Consider the following 20,573-nt stretch of genomic DNA (forward strand, 5'->3'; position numbering starts at 1 on the left):
ATATTAGTATGCTTTTCACAAAAAAATCCAGCTAACAAGCTGCCACACAGAAGCTTTATTTACAACGTCCCCAAAGGGGGTCAATAAAGAAGAGAGCAATTATTGCCTCCAGCTTTCCAGTCATCACTGTATCCTGCACGGAGCCACTGAAACACTTACTCAGAGTCCGGGGTCCAAGGCTCATACCAGGATTGCTGTTTAACCCACAAAAACCCGAAGATTTGGAAAGAAAAGCTGATGATGATCTGAGACAAAACGGAACACAGAAGTGGACCTGAGATAAGCCCTGATGGGGGCCTTCGCGCAACAAGCTCCTTCCAAGCAGGGTTCAGACTCACTGCAAAGAGAAAGAAAAACAAATTACACATTACATCATTATGGTTTTCAAGAATTATCCTGTTCCCATTCTGTGGAATTAGAATGGCTTGCTCATGACATCACTTTAAAAATGAATCCAGAACTGCAAGTATGAAACCACCTTGTAAAGATTATATAAGACGCTAGAATAATGTCACAGTGCCTTCTACTGGCTGGTGACCCCAGCAGCACAGGACAGCAGTGAACAATAATAGAGGCCATGAGACTTAAGGAATTAGGGGTGTCTGGCCAAATTCCCTGTGTCTGGACTTACAGCTCGTCTCCTCAGCTTTGGTCTGCCACTGCTTCAAAGAAGCAGTTTCTAATAAACTTGAAAATTCTACTGTTAGACAGTCAACTTAGTGGTAGGTTCATATGTGGAATTAAATATTTCACTAGACAATACTTTTCAAGTATAACATCTTGTGGACAGAAGTTCAACTAAAAATGCAAGAAATCAAAACACATGTGAAAGATGATATTGGGAAAACTCCTGTTTTGATTCCAAAACCAGTTTCCCCATGTCAGTGGATATTTATAACTTCCTGTACTGTTAGGAACTTATTTTCACAACCTGCATTTCACAGGAGGACATTTCACAAACTTCAGACAAATCTAATTCAGTACACAGTGGTTTGGCTTTTTTAATGCATATACTCCAGTAGCTGTAACATCTTAACTGTATGTCACAGTGCTGGCTCCAAACAGCACGTAATTAGCTATTAAAGAAAATGTGACCAAGCAAAAACTGCTTTATAAAAGCCAGCAGTGATAATTCAACACAATACTTACTAGTGAAGACAACCACCAAAATGATTGCCAAATCAATGAAGAGAAACTGGAAATCTCCCAAATTGCTCAGGATCTAGACAGAAATCACAACTGAAACATTAGGGTGTTTCTTGGTGTGAAGAAATTACGACAGTGACACTCCTATGGCATTAATTCTTTAAATTTCTCTTTATAAATGAGACAGTCTCTTGTCAAACTGGCTTCTTTCATCTGCAGGAGTCTTGAATACTCTACAGTTCATATAGATGAATTCCTGAAGTATCAAGGTATGAAAAAATTTTGAGTTTCAAGACACATAAGCTATTAGTAACTGAAATTTGTAATCAAACTTATATTACTGAATCTCACAAACCAATGAAATAATAGCTTAGGCCCGGTTCTCTAAGCACCATAATCTTAATACATATACATACAAGTTGTCAAAATTTCCACCTCAAAGGTCCTTTAATACTTTGCATGTTTAACTTACTCAGAATACAAATTAAAATACACACACCATATTGTGAATTAAATCATATTAACAGGAAATACTCCACTTTACTTTTTCCCTCTCCTAACTCAACACTTGCAAGCTGCTCTCTTTTCAACCCTTACATAAAGGAAAAGCATTGCCCTTTAAATAAAGTTAGGTTATTTCAAAATGCTGTCAGTTTTTAAATAATGCTTAAGCACTTCCAGAATACTTACAGAATACAGCAGAGTAACACTGATGTACTGGATAATGCTGTATAATGCCATGAATTTAAACACACAGAAAGATGTTATTAAAGCAGCACGGCCTTCCCTGTCAAAACAAATGCAATCAGGTAACTAGAAAGCCTTCTGTGTAAGCAGTTAAATTCTGCTTAGAAAAATGTTAGCTTTGATTAAACACATCAACAAACCCTTTGAGGAACATTAGGCTGAAGACACACAGAGAAAAAAGGGGTCAGAATGGTACATATTCAAGTACATCGAAGCTGTGAGCATTCCTTTTGAACTGAGCCACCACCTTACTTCAGTGTTTTTTGGACTTTATGTGGTTTTCCAATAGAGGTTTTAAAATGAAGGTCTGCTTGCAAAAGCTTCTATGAAGTGCTAGTTTACATCTTGGATTGAATGAACATGCAGCCAGCCACAGAGCTGCTGACTTCAGAAATGTTTCTGATTGTGCATTACTTCATCAGTTCCACACAGACTTAATTAGATTCTTCTCTGGCTGACCTTTATCCAAAATTATTACCTAACTTCTAATTCCTGAATCAGAAGTTGGTCAAACCCTATTTAGAAAATTTGTTTTCTACTTCCTATAGTGCTGAGCAGTTATCCAAAGAATTTTACTGCTTGCAATTACACATAGCCTTTTTGGAAACTAGCATAGTCACTAAGACATCAAATTACATGCTAATGTGTAGAAGCTTGCTCATGCTCTAAAAAATTAACTTTACATGGACAAAACGTTTTATAACAAAATACTGAACGATGTCATGCTATGGCAAGCCTTTGCTCAGAGTACCTTCAGTAAAGAAAGAACTATTAATGGCTCATATGGCTTGTTCTTTAATTCAAACTGGCTTCCTACAGCATCAAACATATACTAATATAGGGTATGCAAAATGAGTTGCACAGACGCATTTAAGCTCACAGTAAGTGGCATTACCTGATCAGCTTTGGCACGCAGGCAATACTAGGTGTCCTGGAAGTGAATGGTGATGCCACAGAAGCCTCAAGTTCAGACAAAGATATACCACCATGCGCCCTCTTTAGTGCCTGCCAGGTAACATTGAAATAGAGAACATTTAAAAACTTGCTTTCAGCTGTAAAGTTAAACTGAACAGTTCAGTATGGAAAATAAAAATACTTACACCACAGTCATTTGCTCCATCTCCACACATGCCCACATAATAACTATAAAAACCAAACAGATGTCAGTATTCTGGACCATTCCCTAATCATAGTCTACTTCGCTAATTTCATTAAATACTTCTATATTATTTGACTTATTCAGGGTTTGCATAATAACAAGTGATCGTTAATGCTAAAAGCAATTACTGTTGCCATTTTACATGTAAGGAAGTAGACAGAAAAGTAACATGCCTTAGCTAGGTGAATCAAACCAATCATGGTTATCAGCCCTTCGTCATTCCAAGGTCGTCTAAAGCATCTCTGCTCCAGGCAAAGAGACTTTTGTAGCATTTTGTATGGCTGCAAGGCCTCACACCAACAGACAGTGATGTACTGACCATATGTGAACAGGAGCCATCCCATTAATTCTTGTTTAATACACAAGAGACATTTGACAGATTTGTTTATTAGGCCAAGCAACGAGACTTATAAAACTTGTTAGTCAGTTTAGTTATTAATCATTTGTAACTCCATGAAAAGTCTGAAACTTTCACAAGCAGCCAGCAGATGGTACTACTCTCACCCCTGCTCAGCTAAGAGGCTGATTTACCAACTCAAGGAATTTATATTAGCCCAGTCTCTTCCATTTGGCAAAACAGCCAGCAGTATACATAATTTCTTCCTCCTATCACACCAAACGCTGTCAACCCTCCTGCTTTCTATGCTTAAGCAAATACTTACTCTACATTTTGTAAAGCTTCCACCAACTGAGTTTTCTGATCAGGCGCCATGCGAGCGAACACAGTGCCATGTAACACAAGCTGGAAGACAGAATATTTCTTAATGCTTACAGGGAAAAGCCTGTTCACCGTTAAAAGAGCCCATACTCAAGTAAAATGCTCACCTTGGGTACCAGGTCCTGGAAATGCTCCAAAATCACTGCAAATGACTTTCCATTCATTGCAAAATGGTATTTGGTCATCTGGAGATCCTCAAGGCTTTCATGGACCAATTTAACTGGAATATCCTACCAAAAATAGTTTAATATTCTAGCTGCAGTGTATTTACACAGATACCTTTTCATTTCAAGCTAATACTCAGAGGGGTACTCCTAGAGATCCTACACTAGAGGAGGCTTCCAAGAACGTTACTTGAAAGAAAACTTCATACAATGAAAATACCTATTAAATAATAAGAAAATGTGGTTTAATGTTTCAAAGACAAGCAGCTATACCAGTCTTAACAACTTGAAATGTGGGAAAAAACCTGTTCTCCTCCATAACTAAAATGTCAAATGTTTTATCACAGTTGAAAAACTAGCTCCCCCAGCTGTTTTACTACTCTTTGGTATTAAGAGATCTGAAAGTTAACCAGCAAATCAATTTTTATTTGACACTTAACAGTAGATTTGCTATTCAACAGAATAAGATAAAAAGAAACTCAACAGTAAAACTAACTGCTTATACTCCAACAGCATAAGAATGCTCGTATTACCTCTGAGTTTATGGCTGGTGATGAACTAGTGCATTTTGCGAGGGTATCTGCATAATGCCAGTTGATCCTGGCAGCCTGCCCATCCTTTGGAGGTAGTGCTTCAGCAATAATGACCTTATCCTGAGGTAGAATCATTCCACAGTCTCTGGCCACAGAGATAGCAGTTAACATGTTATCCCCTGTTAAACAATCGCATTTAAAAAGTTCCACTTAGAAAAGGATCGATAGCATATACTGATATTCCACATAAGAGAAAATCTAACAAAGCCAGTTTTAAATGAGGAAGAGGACTGCCTAATGTACCAGTGATGGTCTCAGGGCAAACCAAGCCTAAAGACAAAATTCAAGGTCTAACCCATTAAACCTCTCCCCTGCACTAACATCACTAGAAATTTTGTATGCTTCTTTCAGCCATAAATATCTCTTAATTGACCAAATCTTAGTATATATTGAAAATTGGGCAGAAAACATGTGTCCATTTGAAATACTGCTTTTTTAAACATGGTCACACAACATGCAAACACTGAGTTGCGTTACTAGCCTACCAAAACATTATTCCAAAGTTGAAATACCTGTGATTTTAAAAACAAACATGCATATTGCACGGGAAATGCTGAGTAGATACCTAGCCCACTTATGGGGACATAAGTAATTCTTACCAAAAAAAAAAAATAATGGAATAGAAAGCAACTTCTAATTCAAAATGGTAAGAACCCTCAGGAGGCCATCTAGTCCAACCTCCTGCTCAAAGCAGGTTCAGTCATAAGATCAGACCAGGACTTGGACCTACTCTGATTTGAAAGACCTCTAAGGCTTTTCATCCTGCAATTCAATATAAAGTAACTTGTGCGCAGAGCTAGGGAGAGGAAGCTACAAAGTAGAATTAATCCTTATACTGGTTTCTGATGTCTGACTTTCCAAAGCAACTTTCACCCCCAAAAGAAACAGACTGGTGTCTGAATACTCTCACAACAGTTTCTAAACTTCCCTATTGCTATAAATAGTGTAACTCCAAGCTATTGACACTAAAACTTGACTTAATGCACTATAATTAAAAATAAGACCAAAAAGAGATGGATTTTTATCTTTCAAGTATGAATGTTTACATGCTAACCTGTAACCATGACAGTGCGAATGTTGGCTTTATGCAATTCTTCAAGTACAGCAGGGGTTTCTTGTTTTAGCTTATTTTGCATTATAATCAACCCCAAAAAATCCATGTTACTTTCAATAGCATCTCTGTAGAAAAGACGACAATGAAGAGAACATTAGAATCACAAATGTTAGATAGAGATTAAGAGCCTGATTTTCTGTTTATCAAAGTAAATAGAAATGTTTATTTTTAACGATGAATAGTGAAAAATTTGCTTTATAAGAAGTGACCTGAGAGACATCATCATTCACAATTATTTGTACATATTTCCCCTGGTTTAGCTGAAAACTGGTATGAGAAAATGTTGTTTCCCCAAGCACAATTTTTAATTTCTTCCACAAGAACTCTTCCTAAAAAAAATTCCATTCTCAAAAAGATTATTACTAGAATAAATGTTCTGAAGCTAACTGGATTCTCAGCCAAATTTTAAGATTTGTTTAGAATGCACATCTCTAATTTCCATATTAGCTGAACCTTAGCATAAAAGCTACTAAATTATGTTGCCAATGCTAGTAAGATTAATAGACATCAGCTAATTAAGTAAAGCAACTAATTAACTTTGGTTTACACGGAAGTCCGTATATTTACAGGTCTTGGGTATTATACTGCTACTGTAGATTTTTACACTTTAAACTGGAAAACCCATTTCTCTGCTTTGCAACAAGTTCATCTTGTACACAGAGCTGATAGAATAGAGTCAAAGCCGACACTCTCAGACACTACGGAAAACATGCCATTATCCACAAAACTAGGACCAGCTGAAAAGTAATTACCAGGAAATACTACTCTTCCAAGTTTGAAACCTTTCTACCTTCCAAAACATTCTGACAAGCTTTGCCATGAGAAAATGGACATGCTGCCTATAGCAGATGAAGAAACTAAATCAAACATGCACAGGTTGCCACTATGTGCCATTATCTTTAATAGACACAGATTATAAGAGTATGTTGAAGTAACAACGAAATCAGATGACGCTTTCTGCCATGCAAGAATAAATTAAACACCATAAAAATTAATATTACAGTTCATTCCAAGCTTAAGGGTGTTTCTCAGGATTCACATTTATTGCAGAAAAACACCCTTATCTTAAATTTCCAAGTATTGTCCAGGGTACAAATAAAGAACGCAAAGAACTACATATGACAAGACAGAAGAAAGCTAAAGAAGAGTAGTAACTGATTTAACCGTAAATAAACATTACATCATTCATCCAAAACATGCAGCTTTTAAAGCCTGTTACTAATTAAAAAAGTGAAGTCACTCTTACCTATTAATAGTCTGGACTTTGTGCCACGTAAGCTTAGACTCCAGTTTTCTGTGAGCAAGAGCAATAACGCGGAAGCCCTGCTTAGTGTATTCTTCCAGGACACACTCGAAGTCAACAGGAACTTTAAAAAGGCCAAGTTTAGAGTTATTAAAATTATTCATATTACAGCTGAGTTACACAAGAAATAAAAGCAGTTTGTTCCATTACCTGTTTCCTGCTTACACAAGCTGGCAATCACTTCAGGGGCACCTTTCATGTAAGCATCCATTCTCTTCTCCCCTAGAACTCTTGCTATTACACACATCCGTTGCAAAACGGAAGAAAATGGAAACTGGCGCACAATTCCAATCTCGTAACTGGTCTGTGTCATACAGGAAGGAAGGAAGAAAAGGGTTATATCCATGTTCATTCTAAGAAAAGAGGCAGATGCTTAATTGAAAAAAAACATACTTACTGAAAGCTCAAACAATTCCTACAAAAAACCAAAACAAACATTTAGTGTAAATATTTTAAAATATTTTTTCAGTTACAAACCATTTCAACATAAATCAGTAAACAACTCCACATAGCACTCAATATTAAGTATTTGCAATGGATTTCATAAAAGCTGAATATGAATATACTGCATCTGTTTAGTATCCTTTAGGTGAGACACAGTAGAACCTGAGCTTGTTTTCCTGAATAGAATTTGCAAGACTTTTCACAGTCCAACCTGTGTCTGTTTAGCCCATGCAAATGATTAAAGTACTATGGTACTTCAGAACGAGACCATGATTATTAAGTATATCCTAAAAATATCTCATAATAAGTTTCAAGAATGTTCACGTCAGCTGCCAAACTGTAATTACTGCTGTGCATGTACACCATGTTCTGAACAAAAAAAGATGCTTCTATTTACTATATAATACGACTCATACAGAGGAACCAACTTGCTACACCTGCTCACTGCTCTGCTCCGTGATAACCTGGATATACAGTCACATGCTTAAATTTCCTCTCCTGAAGTCTTAAAAAAACACTTAAACATACAGATTGGAGAAAATTTTAAGTCTGCCAAGTACATTTTATTTTTAACTTGGCACTTAATTAAAGCATACGTCTCTAAGGTACAGCAGTGGCAAGAATTCCATGCTGTGCAGTGATGCGAACGAACGACTGTTTTAACTGAAACTGCAAGGTGAGCACCCCATAGCACTTCAATAAGAATCTGGTAATGATACTTGTATTAAAACGCGGAAGCTCAAAAGGCATTACAGCACTGTAGAACTAGTCCATAAGGGTAATAATGCTGACAAGTCAATCTGCTCCTGTTGAAAGTGGCATATGCTGAACTATGACCTCCAACAAGAGTTGAAACATGTCTGCTGTATCTGTGCCACCAAAAACCACACAGTTTTGATCCTGTTTGAATTACATCGGCCAGAACACAACTTAAGGTAAAATGTATTTGTTTAGCATAAAGGATTACTTTAACTCAAATAATTGCTTTGAATTTTTATACCATTTCTTGATTTGTTGCTTGCTTGGACTCTGGGAAAAGTTGTTTGGAAGGTCGAACCACTGTCGGCATGATTCGATTATGAAGGGCTGTTTCCTCTTCAGTTGCTTCTTCTAAAATCTGTATTAAAAATAATCTACTAATGAATACATTCATTAACTTCGATTTTCTTATAATGTAATTTTCAGGAAAAAAAAAAAAAACAACAACAAACAACAAAAAACCAGGCTTGGAAGTCAGCCCAAGGTGCAATGATTTTTCTAAACAAGATTTCCTATGAGAATTAAACGTCTTAATGTAGCAGTTAACTTAAGATCCACTTAGCTATTTCACACATTTGTTATATGCATCAAAACCTTGCCACACACATCATCAGAAAGCAGTAAATCATCTCTTCAGATTCTTTCGGTTCTACGAATTGCTGCACACAAAACATTTTAGGAACATTTTCATATTAACACTTGCTTTGACACACAGGCATTGTGAAAGCCCACTGGTCTACAGTTACAGCTTGAAACAGCGTTTAATGGCTGCTCTCGTATGTAACAGCATAGGAGATTGCAGATTACTGATCTTAAAAACATTGCTTGTCTTGAAACAAGCAGATACTTACCCATCCTATTGCTTCAAACATCTTCAAATCAAGCGGATCCCCAGAAAGCACCCCTTCAATTTTCGTAAGGGAATGACAAGTTGCCATGCAAGCAACAAACTCAGACTTGAGCAAGCTCTCGCTGCAAGCCCTCTCTTCCGGCAAAAGGAAACTAAAACAATGAAGTAATAACATACTTAGCACTATAATTATTTATTATGAGCCAATTCAAAAGGTTTGTTTAGATTAACAGAAGCAAATTGACTGTACAAGTCTCTTCACTTGTATTTTCACACGTCACAGAAAACAGATTAAGACTCTGTGCTGGTATCTTCAGAAACAGTAACAAATTCTGTCTCCTTCAAAAACTCCGTGTGAATTCACTGTCTCGTTTGATTCCTCATACAGAGGCCTCTTATCACTTTGTACTTATCTCAATTAGCTAAGCTAATTCATTTTATCAGTCCAAAAAGTCATCAATTAGGAGCACAGGATTAAGGAAACGTTATACTTTAACTGCATCATTTCTGCGGTATGAACCTAATGAAGTCTCCGACTCTAACAAATTAAATTCCACCTCAGCCTCATAAGAGTTTTAACTTCCGTAACACCTAAACCATATTTTCAGTTGCATTCTTACACCTCATTTCAGAAATGCAAACATATTTGAGCTCATATTGAATTTTCTATCCTATTCTACTGAAGCTGTTAAAACACAATTAAGTATCACATTTGGTGTCAGCTCTGAGCTTATCCTTACCGAGCATTTTCTACCCGTTGAATTCCCCAAAGATCCAAGCCATCCTCAGTAAGTGTGCCAGTCTGAAAAATGGCAAGAAGAAAAAGCCCTCAGAAACAAGTTATCCTCAGGTAAAGCAAAAATTAACACCTAATTAACCAAATTACACCTGAACAATATATTTTATCTTGTTTTTACTCAAAAAATCGAGACTTTGGGACAGGAAATACAATCTGCCCCTTGCTTTTTGCTAGTAACCAAGTTCCAATTCTGTTAAGTAACTTTAAGAAAATCATTCAAAGCAATCGTACCCCTCCTTGGAGAAAGGACAAATGAAACAGACCCTGAAAATCCAAAGATGATAACTCAACATCTCTATACTCAGGAATTGGTGGTGACAGACAAAAAGGTGTAAAACCCTTAGTACTACTGTCTTACATAGCTAAAACAGTAACTGGAATATATCTACAAGGGAAATAATAAATTTAGTGCGGGTACTTAAGACTTTAGAACAAAAAATCTAAGGATGAAAATTAATTTTATCTAAGAACTAGCTAAAAGCAAAGGATTCTGGCCAGTGTCATTACTGCCTTTCACTTATGTTTCTGTTAAAAAAATAATAACAAAACATACTGGTTTGGCTTTTCATTGAAACAAATGAAAATGAGAAACAACTCTCATTTCACACTTCAATTTTCCAGAAGCCTGTGTACCACGTACAACTCTTAACACACCCCCAACTCTCACATTTCTGAGGTGGCAGTAATAAGTTAGGACTTGGGAGCCTCTGAGATAAGAAAGCAGCTCTTGTATTGTAACAAATTTTCAGCACAGACTAAATTAACAGAGTTAACAGGTGGCAAACACTTAATACTTGGAAGCTAACAGGACAAAAATGATGTTATATGAAAGTAATGAGTTTTCCTGTAGCTGCTAGTCTATAAAGATTCCTGTTTATAAAACAATACCTCTCCAGGTGGCAACAGCAAGTTTCAAAATTCATCTAACCTTATCAAAACACACAAGATTCAGCTGGCCACAAATATTTATCCTTTGCGGGCTGATGCAGAAGATGCCAATTTTTTTCAGCCTCCTTTGTGCATAAACGATGCCAGCAGTCATGGCAGCAGGGAGCGCTGGAGGCACCGTGATAGTGATAATGTCAAGAGACTCGATGATGATGGTATGAGCTGGAACCTGCAATAAAGGTCAGAGTTAATGAACAAGAACTCACTATTTAAAGATTCACTGTCCCACTGGAACATTACACCACTGTTATCAAATCCAAAATCCACACATTGCTTTCCCCAGTACAGCATGTTCTGGATTGCCCAGAAACCCAGCACAATCTTCACCCATCAGCAGCAGCCATGACGATCCAGACCTAAATTATCCACAACCCATAACTTCACGTTTTCACTTTTCATCCTGCAAACACATTACTTCAAAACAACACCTGAATAATGCAAACCTTTTGGAGAGAAAAAATTTCTTGGTTAAGATTTATTTCTTCCAACTTGATACCAGCCAGGTGGTAATCTTGAATATAATCAAGATAAAAGTCTAGCAACTGGGTCAGTAGAAATTGGGGTAAACTTGAATTTCACTGTAATATATTCAAATCCTTTGTTGAATTTTGTTCCCAGTAAGCTTGCCTTTCTAGTTCCATCAACACAAAATAAAGCAAAGAAATTTTCACTTAAAATCAAATTGTTTCTCATTATCTGAAGTGTGTTTGAAATCATGATCAACCCTTTACTAAAATAAGGCAATTCTGGTCAAGAAATGAAAACATACCTCATTTAAGATGCTATTGACAACCGTGTAAAGAAACCCAATGCCTGCTACCACTACCAGAGACAGGAGAAACAAATAGGCATCTCTGTAGAGTTTAAAATCAGTTGGCTTTGGATATAGTATGGAACGAACAAGCTGTCCTTTAGCAGTACTAAAGCCTGTAAATAATAAAGAGCAAGTTATTGAAAGTATGAACAAGAGCAGAGCTATTAAAATACATTAAAAACCTCAATGAAACCCTTAAGCTACTGATTTCATTAAGGCTCTTTCTCAATATACAGTAACAGATGTTTTGCAACACTGTAATTAAGGTGTTTCAAAAATGTATGTGCACATCACACTAAGTGTTTTTCTCCCCTGCAATGACCTGCAGCTGCTGCAAACACACTTCTAGAGCAGCAGTAAACCCTCAACGGTTTGGCCTGGACAGGTCTGTTGTACAGCATGCTGTCCCTCGCAGCGCAGAGCTAGGGAGTATATTAATTAGCTGTCTAATTAAGCCAGTCCTCACAAAAAGCAAATGAACTCGCTCACAGAGTCCAACCTTAAGTACTTAAATGGCAAGTCCCTGTAAGCTCCCTTGACAGTCAGAAAGATTCAGAAAAAAACTGCAGTGCACAGAGTCATCTTCTGGAGAAACCCACTTCTTGATCGCATGTTGACATCTGAGCAGTAGACTAGACTTCTACAGGTCTTAGAATCAGAGAACCAGCACATAGCCTGAGATCCTCCTTGAACCCTTGCCTCAACACATGAAGAGGCCAACACCGCTGCCCAATTTTGTAAGCCTGAAACATCTTGTATCTGCCTAGACTTCAAAGTCTTATTATTACAATCTCAAAAAAATCAATATCAGGTCTGCTGGTAGCTCCTTGACAGCTTCTCAGCCTGCACATCATCCCAGCAAAGGTTTAGCCCTCCACACCGATAACTGGCTTACAAGATTCCACCCGAAGGAAGCAGCTATTGCACCATTCTTATAGAGCATGAGTCCATCACAAGAGGAACAAGGTATGAAGCCTCCAGGCTTTGTATTTGCTACTTAAGAATACAACTATGGGCCTGTTCAGAGAAGTTCAACACGTCAGTAGGTACTTAAGTATTTAGTCACAAATGCTTTGTAATTCGACACAGCAGTCAAAAAAAAAAACCAAAAAACAGAACTACTTTTAGGATTTTTTAAATAGTTTTGCATTAGGTTCTGTAGCCACAGAGGCTAGGATGCACCATGCTAAAACAAGAAATGGAAACCTCATGTGGTGTCTTGAGAACACACTGGACAGACAGCTTCAGCAAACTGTTCTCTAAAAAAATTACCAGGTTTGAACTCTTTATAATTACAATAGGGGCCAAAATGACACACACATTAACATATCCATGAACTGAGCTTCAGAAGCAAATTTAGTTCACTGGTATTTTATGTATATTTCACCTGTAACATCAAACATCTCATGTTAAAGGCTTAACTCTGAAGAGTCTGTGAGTACAGCCCCAGCAGATCAATCGTATATCCTGATTTACAACAAAGACCTGTCTTTGCATACTAACTATATGCAATTCTGCTCTCATAGAATTATTTTAAGAAATAGATTTTCTAGTATCTTCAATTTTGTGGCATCCCCCTCCCGCAGATAAAGAGATTTTTACTTGTATCTCACTAGGTAAGAATTACTTTAGTTCTTACTACCAGACACCTTAGGAGTGACAAGCTGCAAGCACTGTGACATCTATCCGCTTCTGTAGAGTGGGAAATTCCCTGCTTGCCTAAAAGCCAACCCTGCAAACCAACCAGGAAAACAGAGAGGAGTTTGTATCCCTTGGCTCCTCTCTCTATATATAGTCGTAGCAGGAAAAGCGTTCTTCTCCACATGTGAAATCTGAACAAGGTCCACAGACCCAAATTCATCCTGTTTCCACCACAGGAGCTAACTCTGACCTGCCATGGGCAAGGAGCGGATTTAAAAAATGACCTCAAGTGTCATGGCAGTAAGACTCTGTGTGTTGGAAGCAATTGCAGTTTTCCTTGTAAGAGTTCCAGACCGTGGCTTCAGACTAGAACAAAAGCGTTATCCTTCCCAAGGAGTAGAAGGAATAAGTCTTCAGCAGTTAATTTCTGTTGCAGTTTGGGCCACCTATCTGTATAGACACATCAGGCTGTGCACATGAAATTGATTTTTTAAGAAACAAAAGAAGCTGAGATGGATATTATTAAAGGACAGTTGTGTCCAAGGGAAGGGAAATATTTTTCTTTGAAAGTTAATAAAAGTCTCTAGAAAGACATTAATGAATTTAACTAAAAAGTCAGAACACTTACTGCTACAACAGACTAACAGGAGGTGAAGAGAAGACACTACAGAAAGAAGAGGCTAATTAGCATGAAGCTACTTGTTGGAAAACTTGCTTTAAGTAGTATTCTAGCCAATGCAGACAAATGTATTCTATTCAATTCTGTTGTAGCGTGCATTATAGCTTACATTTGTCTATTTTGTGGTGGTTTTCTTCAGACCATATTTGTAAAGCAGAATTCCACAACTACAGTCTGCAACTGTTTTTAATAGAACATCTGTATTATTTAAACCAAACCTCTACCATATTAGCATGGGTAAGCACTTCTGTAGAAAGGGCTAGATTTAACACATTTTTTAAAGCAAATGTTACGTGCTTTGGCAAAACGATGGGCAAAGAACATCTGCCATTGACAATGACTCCACTAAAACAAGCCATTCTCCACTATCCGCACAATCTAACGGGATGCCAAACCTTTTCAAAGAGGGATATGTAATTCAACCAACATGCCACAAAACACACCTCAGGGACCTGAAAATGCATTCAGGTAAGTTTATATTGATGCTAAAGACTGATTCACTTCCTTGGTTGCCAGTTTTCCAGGCCATCATCTAGTTCTATTATTGTTGTAAGACATTTATCAAACTATTTGGAGTATACTCATTTATACAAGTGCAGTAACACTGAACACAATATCCAAAGTAACAGTTGACATACACCTACAAAAATGAGTAGTATGTTAAAGTGATAAACTTAACAATCGATACCTGTTCTCACTACCAGAGCTTTGACCAATTCTCCAGTATAAAAACGGGTTTGAATGACATTGGTTCCACAGAACAGAGTATGCCGTTTGTGCACTTCTGGACTGTATATTTCATCTCCTGTTGCTTTTGGATCTTCTGAAGGATTTGGTAGATTAATCTTTGTGACAGGAACACTTTCACCTTAAAAGGAAAAAGAGTCTCTAAGCAAGATCCAATAAGAACAGACATTTTTTCCTTCACAACTGCAAGTATAATAGAACAATATAATCACACGTCTTCAGCACAGAAGCAGACTTACAGAAGAAGTCATCTTCCTTTCGCCATGTTATTAGGTACTCTCACTCATTAGCCTCAGCTGACCAGCTTCCTTAGCCAAATCCTATTGAACTCTATTTGTTATTCATCAATACAGCTTTTGTGCCTCTTACAGCAAACCAGATAGGTGTAAAAAACAGTTCACAGAAAGAAAACAGGACAAGCTTCCTTCTCCTGCTGCAAGGCTTCACCCCATCTTTACTCAGAAAAACTAGAAGCTAGAAGAAAATTATTCTCAGCTTCTTTGGTGATGGAGTGCACTCAAGCTGGGGCTGCAATCAGTTTTTATCAGTTGCTAGCAGCAGCAAGAGGCTCAAGCATATGCAAAGAATTGAATATGATACAACACGACCTCTGAACTACAATTTTCTAAATGCTGCCAGTCTGGACAGATTAACCTACAAGTAACAAAATGTCCATCCTATTTACTGAAGCTGTCCTTCAAATACATCAGGTCCCTAGTTTCAGAGGATGCAGACACAACCTGAGATAATAATTCCTGTTTTTCAATACAGTAGAATGTTCACTCACTACTATGTCAAGAGGCAAGAAAAACTATCAAGAAGAAAGCTTTTCGACAAGAAACCATCACTCATTTCTGGAGTTGCCAAGCAGTACCAGGCAGCTGTTGCATATAAGCAGGACACAAGTATGTAAGTACTTCAGAGCATGCGTAATTGCAAAAACAAACACACTTCAAGCAAAAACAAACATATCCACTCCAGCTAGAACATACTGCAAGTTATGAACGCACACAGGTATAAACTAAAACATTCAGCCATGTAAAACGGTATCAAGTTTACTTTACCTGTTAACATACTTTCATTTACAATGCAAGTACCACTGAGAAGTACTGCATCACAGGGCATAATTGTCCCATTAGATGGAATCAACATAATATCTCCAGGCACAAGGTCGGTGGAAAGGATTTCTTCTATTTCTGAGTGTTAAAATACAAACAAGTTTATCAGAAATTAGCCACCATCTACAAAACCCAATAAAGATCCTCATGGCCAAGATCATATGCTGTTTTATTAATGGCATTATGAGAAGTTTTTTAAAAGATATAGAAAAAAAGCCACTGATAAACCAAATTCCATCAGAGATTAAACTCTAGAGCACATGGACATAGTTCAGCAGAACTAAAGAAATAAATCAAGCTTGTACAAAAGATATTAACAATTAACTACAGCATAACTTCAGTATAAAGACACAAGCAAAACACAAATGCATGTCTTACAAAACACTACCACGCACCACAACCTGCCTTCAACTACTGTATTATCTAAATGAGCAGAAGTCCAGAAATTGATTTGCAGCCTCTGCCGGGTACTAAATTGTAATGAAAACCCACCACAGGCACGTCTTTAAGCCAAGAAAGAAACTACAATGACAGTTACATATGTGGAGTGGCAGATAACGAGACACAGGAATAGAACAAGCACTTAATCCAGAACAAACCTGATACTCAGTAAAAATACCATCTAGAAGGGTAATCCTGAGCAGATTATTATACCATCTACATCCCACTTTTCCTTTTCCCATGCACTTTTGCTAAGAAATGCAAGCATTTCAAGCTGATCAAAACAAGAACGGATGAACACCAACTTTGCACTACACTTAATGAATGATTTCAACTCAAACTGTCAAACAGCCTGCAAAATTTACCTTGGTTTCCTCTGCAGACAGAAACCCTGACAATGCTGTGAGCTGCTACCATGTCATGTAACATAACATATTGCTGCAAAGGGGAGAGAACAGTTTGTTATTTAAAAGCACATATTTTCTTCTAAATACACTCTATCTATACAAGTAGAAAGGATGAGATTCCATACTAACATTCTTTTACAATAAAATGTTACTCAAAACATTCTCTTGAACTTTCAGGAAACTTTTGGGCAAAAAAAGTTTTAGTGCATCAACCCGTACAGGTTCCTATTTTCAGCGTTCTGGAAGCAAATACACACTGCTACGCAAAATGTTACAAAAACATTTGGTCATTAGACGCAAGTAAAAACCGCAGTAGTTATATGAACTTGGATTGAGCTTAAGAGGGTTTTTTTGTCTCAGGTCTGAATTCAGAGACTGCAGCTTAAAGATAATTACTACTTCGATTTCCATCAGCTAAACTTTCAGAGAAAAAGGCATCACTAATTTAACAGTCCAGCAGGACATAATGCAAGATGGAATCACTACTGTCAATACAACTTGGTACACAGACTTGTGTCCAGGTTTTATTTAAGGGAGGTTTCTGTCACGTGAGGTCAACCTACTGATTCAACAGCACAGAAAGTCAACAGAGAACAGTCTCAAAGAGAACCATAAATTGAAATTCTTTGAGGTCAAAGAGGGAAAGCCATAACTATTACACCTGTATACCTCTCAAATATTTCTTAAAGATTTGTAGGCAACTTCACACCAAAATAAACCAATCGGTAAAATCTGAAAAGATGCATCTGTTTTCTTTGAACTTACCTTTCTAATGGTGTAGAGTGAGCTAACAATGGATATTACAGACATGATCACAATTGCTAATGCATAGTAGAGATATTCATCAGTGATCCACAATATCACACTGAACAACTGAAAAATGTAAAAAGGGTTGAGAACCTAGAATGACAAAACAGTGAAATTACACCAAAGTTACAAGCATTCTGCGTCAGAAGTCAGAATCATCCTCCTCCATAAAAGGAGACAAACCTTTCAGTTCTTCATACATGATTTTTGTCTGTTTGGCAAACCGATCCCTCTTTTTCACTACTTCCTCAACCCTTAAAAGCACTAGTCTCACTAGAATAATACACAAGCTTTAAGACTGCACGCATTTTCCCCTACAGCTCAAACCAAAATGAAAGGAACATCTCATGCACCTTCAGTTACAGCTCTTAAATTAATTTGGATGTTATTAGCTATTTCATAATTATAATTATTGCTTATTAACTAATAATAAATTGATATTAATATAAGTGCACTAACATCTCAAGTTCTTACTCTGTTAGTTCAGGTTGGAGAGTTTCTATGTTCAAAAGTTTCCATCATGCATGACTCCAGCAAATTGATAAAAAGTCAGTTATTCAAATCAACCTCATACAAGGAAAATGGAACAAATCCAAAACAAGAACATGCAAGAACATATCTGATTTGATGTGTATGTTGTAATGTATAAACCCTGGGCAGATACTGGAAAAAACTATTGAGTGTTTTGTGTTTGAATTTAACAACAAAATTGAACACAATGCATACACTTCCAAAGAATCCTGACACTTTATCTAATGTCCTTGCTAAGGCACCAGGTTGTGAACTCTTTGGAGAGGTCACAGCTGAGGCCTCTTAAATCTGGAGAGCTCAAAAAACTAAAGTTCCACATAAATTTGCCTTACAGTGCTGGGCTTTGGGGGATGGTTTCTGTTTCACATTATTGAAGACCAGTCTAATAGTCATTGTATCTAAAGTCACTTTTTTTGTTGTTGTTGTGGGGTTTTTTTGTTCTGTTTCTTTAGTTTGTTAAGGAAAAAATCTTACCTCCTTAATCAGAAGCTTAAAAATGGAAGGCACTTTCACAGCAATTTCATTTACTCCATAGAAAGCTTTTCTGCATTTAAAAAAAATATCAAAAGACAGTTAAAGTTTGTATTAGAAATGTTAGTTCAAAGTAATCCCATTAATTTGAGAACGGTTAAGATATTAATGTGTGGCCCACTCAATCATATTGTTTCAAAACGTGTTTAGTAGAAAACATTTACCCAGTGAGATGTTCCAATACAAAGATAATTACTTTATAGTTCAATTTAAACAATTCTTTCATAATAACCTGTGTAACCTGTGTATAGGTCCAATGTTATTAAACATGCCATTCTCATTAACTTAAAATCAAACAAGTACTAACTCATACCCTGCAGTAATACTGCTTTCATGGTTCTGCATGTCAATTTTACTCTTAGCATGAAGGCAAATCAAGAAGGGGGGAGCAAGAAATTAACCTCTGATGGGATCTGAGCTGGTTAAATGACAGTGACATAACAAAGCACTTAAAGGATGTTCTCAAGGAAAAGGTTTGTATTGTAGGAAAAGACATATATTGACAGAAAATGGAATGATGAGCAAGCAGATGCTTCCACATTTTAAACTCCAAGAAGGTCTCATTTGGAAAAAAAAGAGGCAGGAATGCAACAAAACCCAAACTAGAATAGTTTAGTGTATCAACAAATTATGATACCAATCATTAAGTACTTATCTACGTTTTCATGGCATATATTCCACCTTGCTGTTCACATGCACGAACTAAGAAATCCCTCAACTATGTACCATTTAGGGTTTTTTTCTAGACTAAGTTCTTACCTACCTGTGCACTTCAGATGAGTCCCTGGAAAGGCATATTTACTCCATTAGTCTAAAGTAGCATGTTAAAGAATTAGTATTTTTCCCCTGTTATTTCTTGCCAACCAGAGTTAAAACAAAAGGTGAGGAATGCATTTAGCCTCAACAAACCACAGACCAATCCATAGAAGCTATGGGACACAATCATGATACTAACTAAGCTTTTAATATTAATGCCAAAGCGTAAGACTTGGGAAGTTTCAGCATGATCTTCCCAAAATAAGAAATTAGTTGTGTTTTAGGCCAGGTTTGCTGCTTCCTGACATTAAATATTCCTTATTAGCCATGTAGCACACTATCCCCTCGCTCACAATGACCACCAGCAAGGTCAGGAAAGAAACAAGCAGCAGAGTGATCTCCCTGAGCATTCCCCTCCAGCCTTCAGCAATCTGAAGCTTGAGACAAAGCATCTTTCCAGCTAAAGAACTCCTGATGGACTTTTCCAACGAGAATCAGTTTGATTCTGAACCCATACACACTCTTCAACAATGACAGTATGTTATGAGAACATTTATGCCAATTAGAGGTGAGTTATATGGAAAAAATACCTCCTTTGCTTTACCATCAACAGCCAAATTTCACTGTATACCTGCCAATGTGGTTGAAAACTGCTTGCTATTCTTTCCATACACATTGTATTTCAAAATGTTTAGTAAATACAATTTCAGAAACATATTTTGAATTGCTTTAAGCAATCGTTCCAATTCCCACGGTCAGTGTCATTTGAGAAAAGTCAGTCAACACAATATCAGTCTAGTTTCTAATCAACATATAGGTAAGAAAAACAAGAATTACATACATCTAACAGCCTTCTTTGAAGCAAGCGTGAGAGCCTGCCTGTAAACACCAATCACCCAATTGTCTTCTGCTTTTGTTAACAGTTTGAACACAAATAATGGAACGAAAACAATTCTTCCCTCAAATATGGTAACATTACCTGTAATCATGCATTCCCTTTGCCAGTCCTGTGCTGTGTTCCTTATGAATTGAAGAACAGAGTGTAGATTCATCTAGACCTCTAGGTAAACACAAAAGTCAATGAGTTATTCAAGAAACCTGGTATTTAAAAATAATTATTCAGTAACCCAAAAGAGTTAGGTCTTTGCCAAGAATTACACTTTATTATACAAGAAGAAAGTCTATGGGTTAACTTTTTTCTAGCTATTTTCGTCACAACTGCACGTACCAATGGGATGCTAAAAACACTTCTCTTGTTCACATGTCTTACTCTGTAGGACAGTCACATCTCAGTCAAAACGGAGATACACTTAAATGAAGTAAAATACTAATGTAACTAGTATTCAAAGGCCTCCAA

General features: G+C 37.0%; 1 protein-coding gene across 6 annotated transcripts in view; it reads right to left on the minus strand.

The window, feature by feature from the left end:
- ATP13A3 (ATPase 13A3) overlaps window positions 1-20,573 on the minus strand; it is a 60,569-nt gene that overhangs the window by 11,322 nt on the left and 28,674 nt on the right. For all 6 annotated transcript variants that reach the window (XM_065073892.1, XM_065073895.1, XM_065073893.1 and 3 more), the window contains 23 exons: window positions 20,196-20,276; window positions 18,404-18,473; window positions 17,357-17,491; window positions 16,550-16,622; window positions 15,690-15,821; window positions 14,567-14,746; window positions 11,514-11,671; window positions 10,725-10,913; window positions 9,738-9,799; window positions 8,999-9,149; window positions 8,389-8,505; window positions 7,342-7,359; window positions 7,095-7,248; window positions 6,888-7,008; window positions 5,582-5,706; window positions 4,468-4,646; window positions 3,878-4,000; window positions 3,715-3,794; window positions 2,994-3,036; window positions 2,789-2,898; window positions 1,837-1,933; window positions 1,150-1,222; window positions 160-337 (listed from right to left, as the gene is read on the minus strand). In XM_065073892.1, the coding sequence (XP_064929964.1) occupies window positions 160-337; window positions 1,150-1,222; window positions 1,837-1,933; window positions 2,789-2,898; window positions 2,994-3,036; window positions 3,715-3,794; window positions 3,878-4,000; window positions 4,468-4,646; window positions 5,582-5,706; window positions 6,888-7,008; window positions 7,095-7,248; window positions 7,342-7,359; window positions 8,389-8,505; window positions 8,999-9,149; window positions 9,738-9,799; window positions 10,725-10,913; window positions 11,514-11,671; window positions 14,567-14,746; window positions 15,690-15,821; window positions 16,550-16,622; window positions 17,357-17,491; window positions 18,404-18,473; window positions 20,196-20,276 (2,649 nt within the window). The remainder of the gene's footprint in view (window positions 1-159; window positions 338-1,149; window positions 1,223-1,836; window positions 1,934-2,788; window positions 2,899-2,993; window positions 3,037-3,714; window positions 3,795-3,877; window positions 4,001-4,467; window positions 4,647-5,581; window positions 5,707-6,887; window positions 7,009-7,094; window positions 7,249-7,341; window positions 7,360-8,388; window positions 8,506-8,998; window positions 9,150-9,737; window positions 9,800-10,724; window positions 10,914-11,513; window positions 11,672-14,566; window positions 14,747-15,689; window positions 15,822-16,549; window positions 16,623-17,356; window positions 17,492-18,403; window positions 18,474-20,195; window positions 20,277-20,573) is intronic.

Source organism: Columba livia, chromosome 9 (assembly GCF_036013475.1).
Source record: "Columba livia isolate bColLiv1 breed racing homer chromosome 9, bColLiv1.pat.W.v2, whole genome shotgun sequence".
Classification (NCBI taxonomy): Eukaryota; Metazoa; Chordata; class Aves; order Columbiformes; family Columbidae; genus Columba; species Columba livia.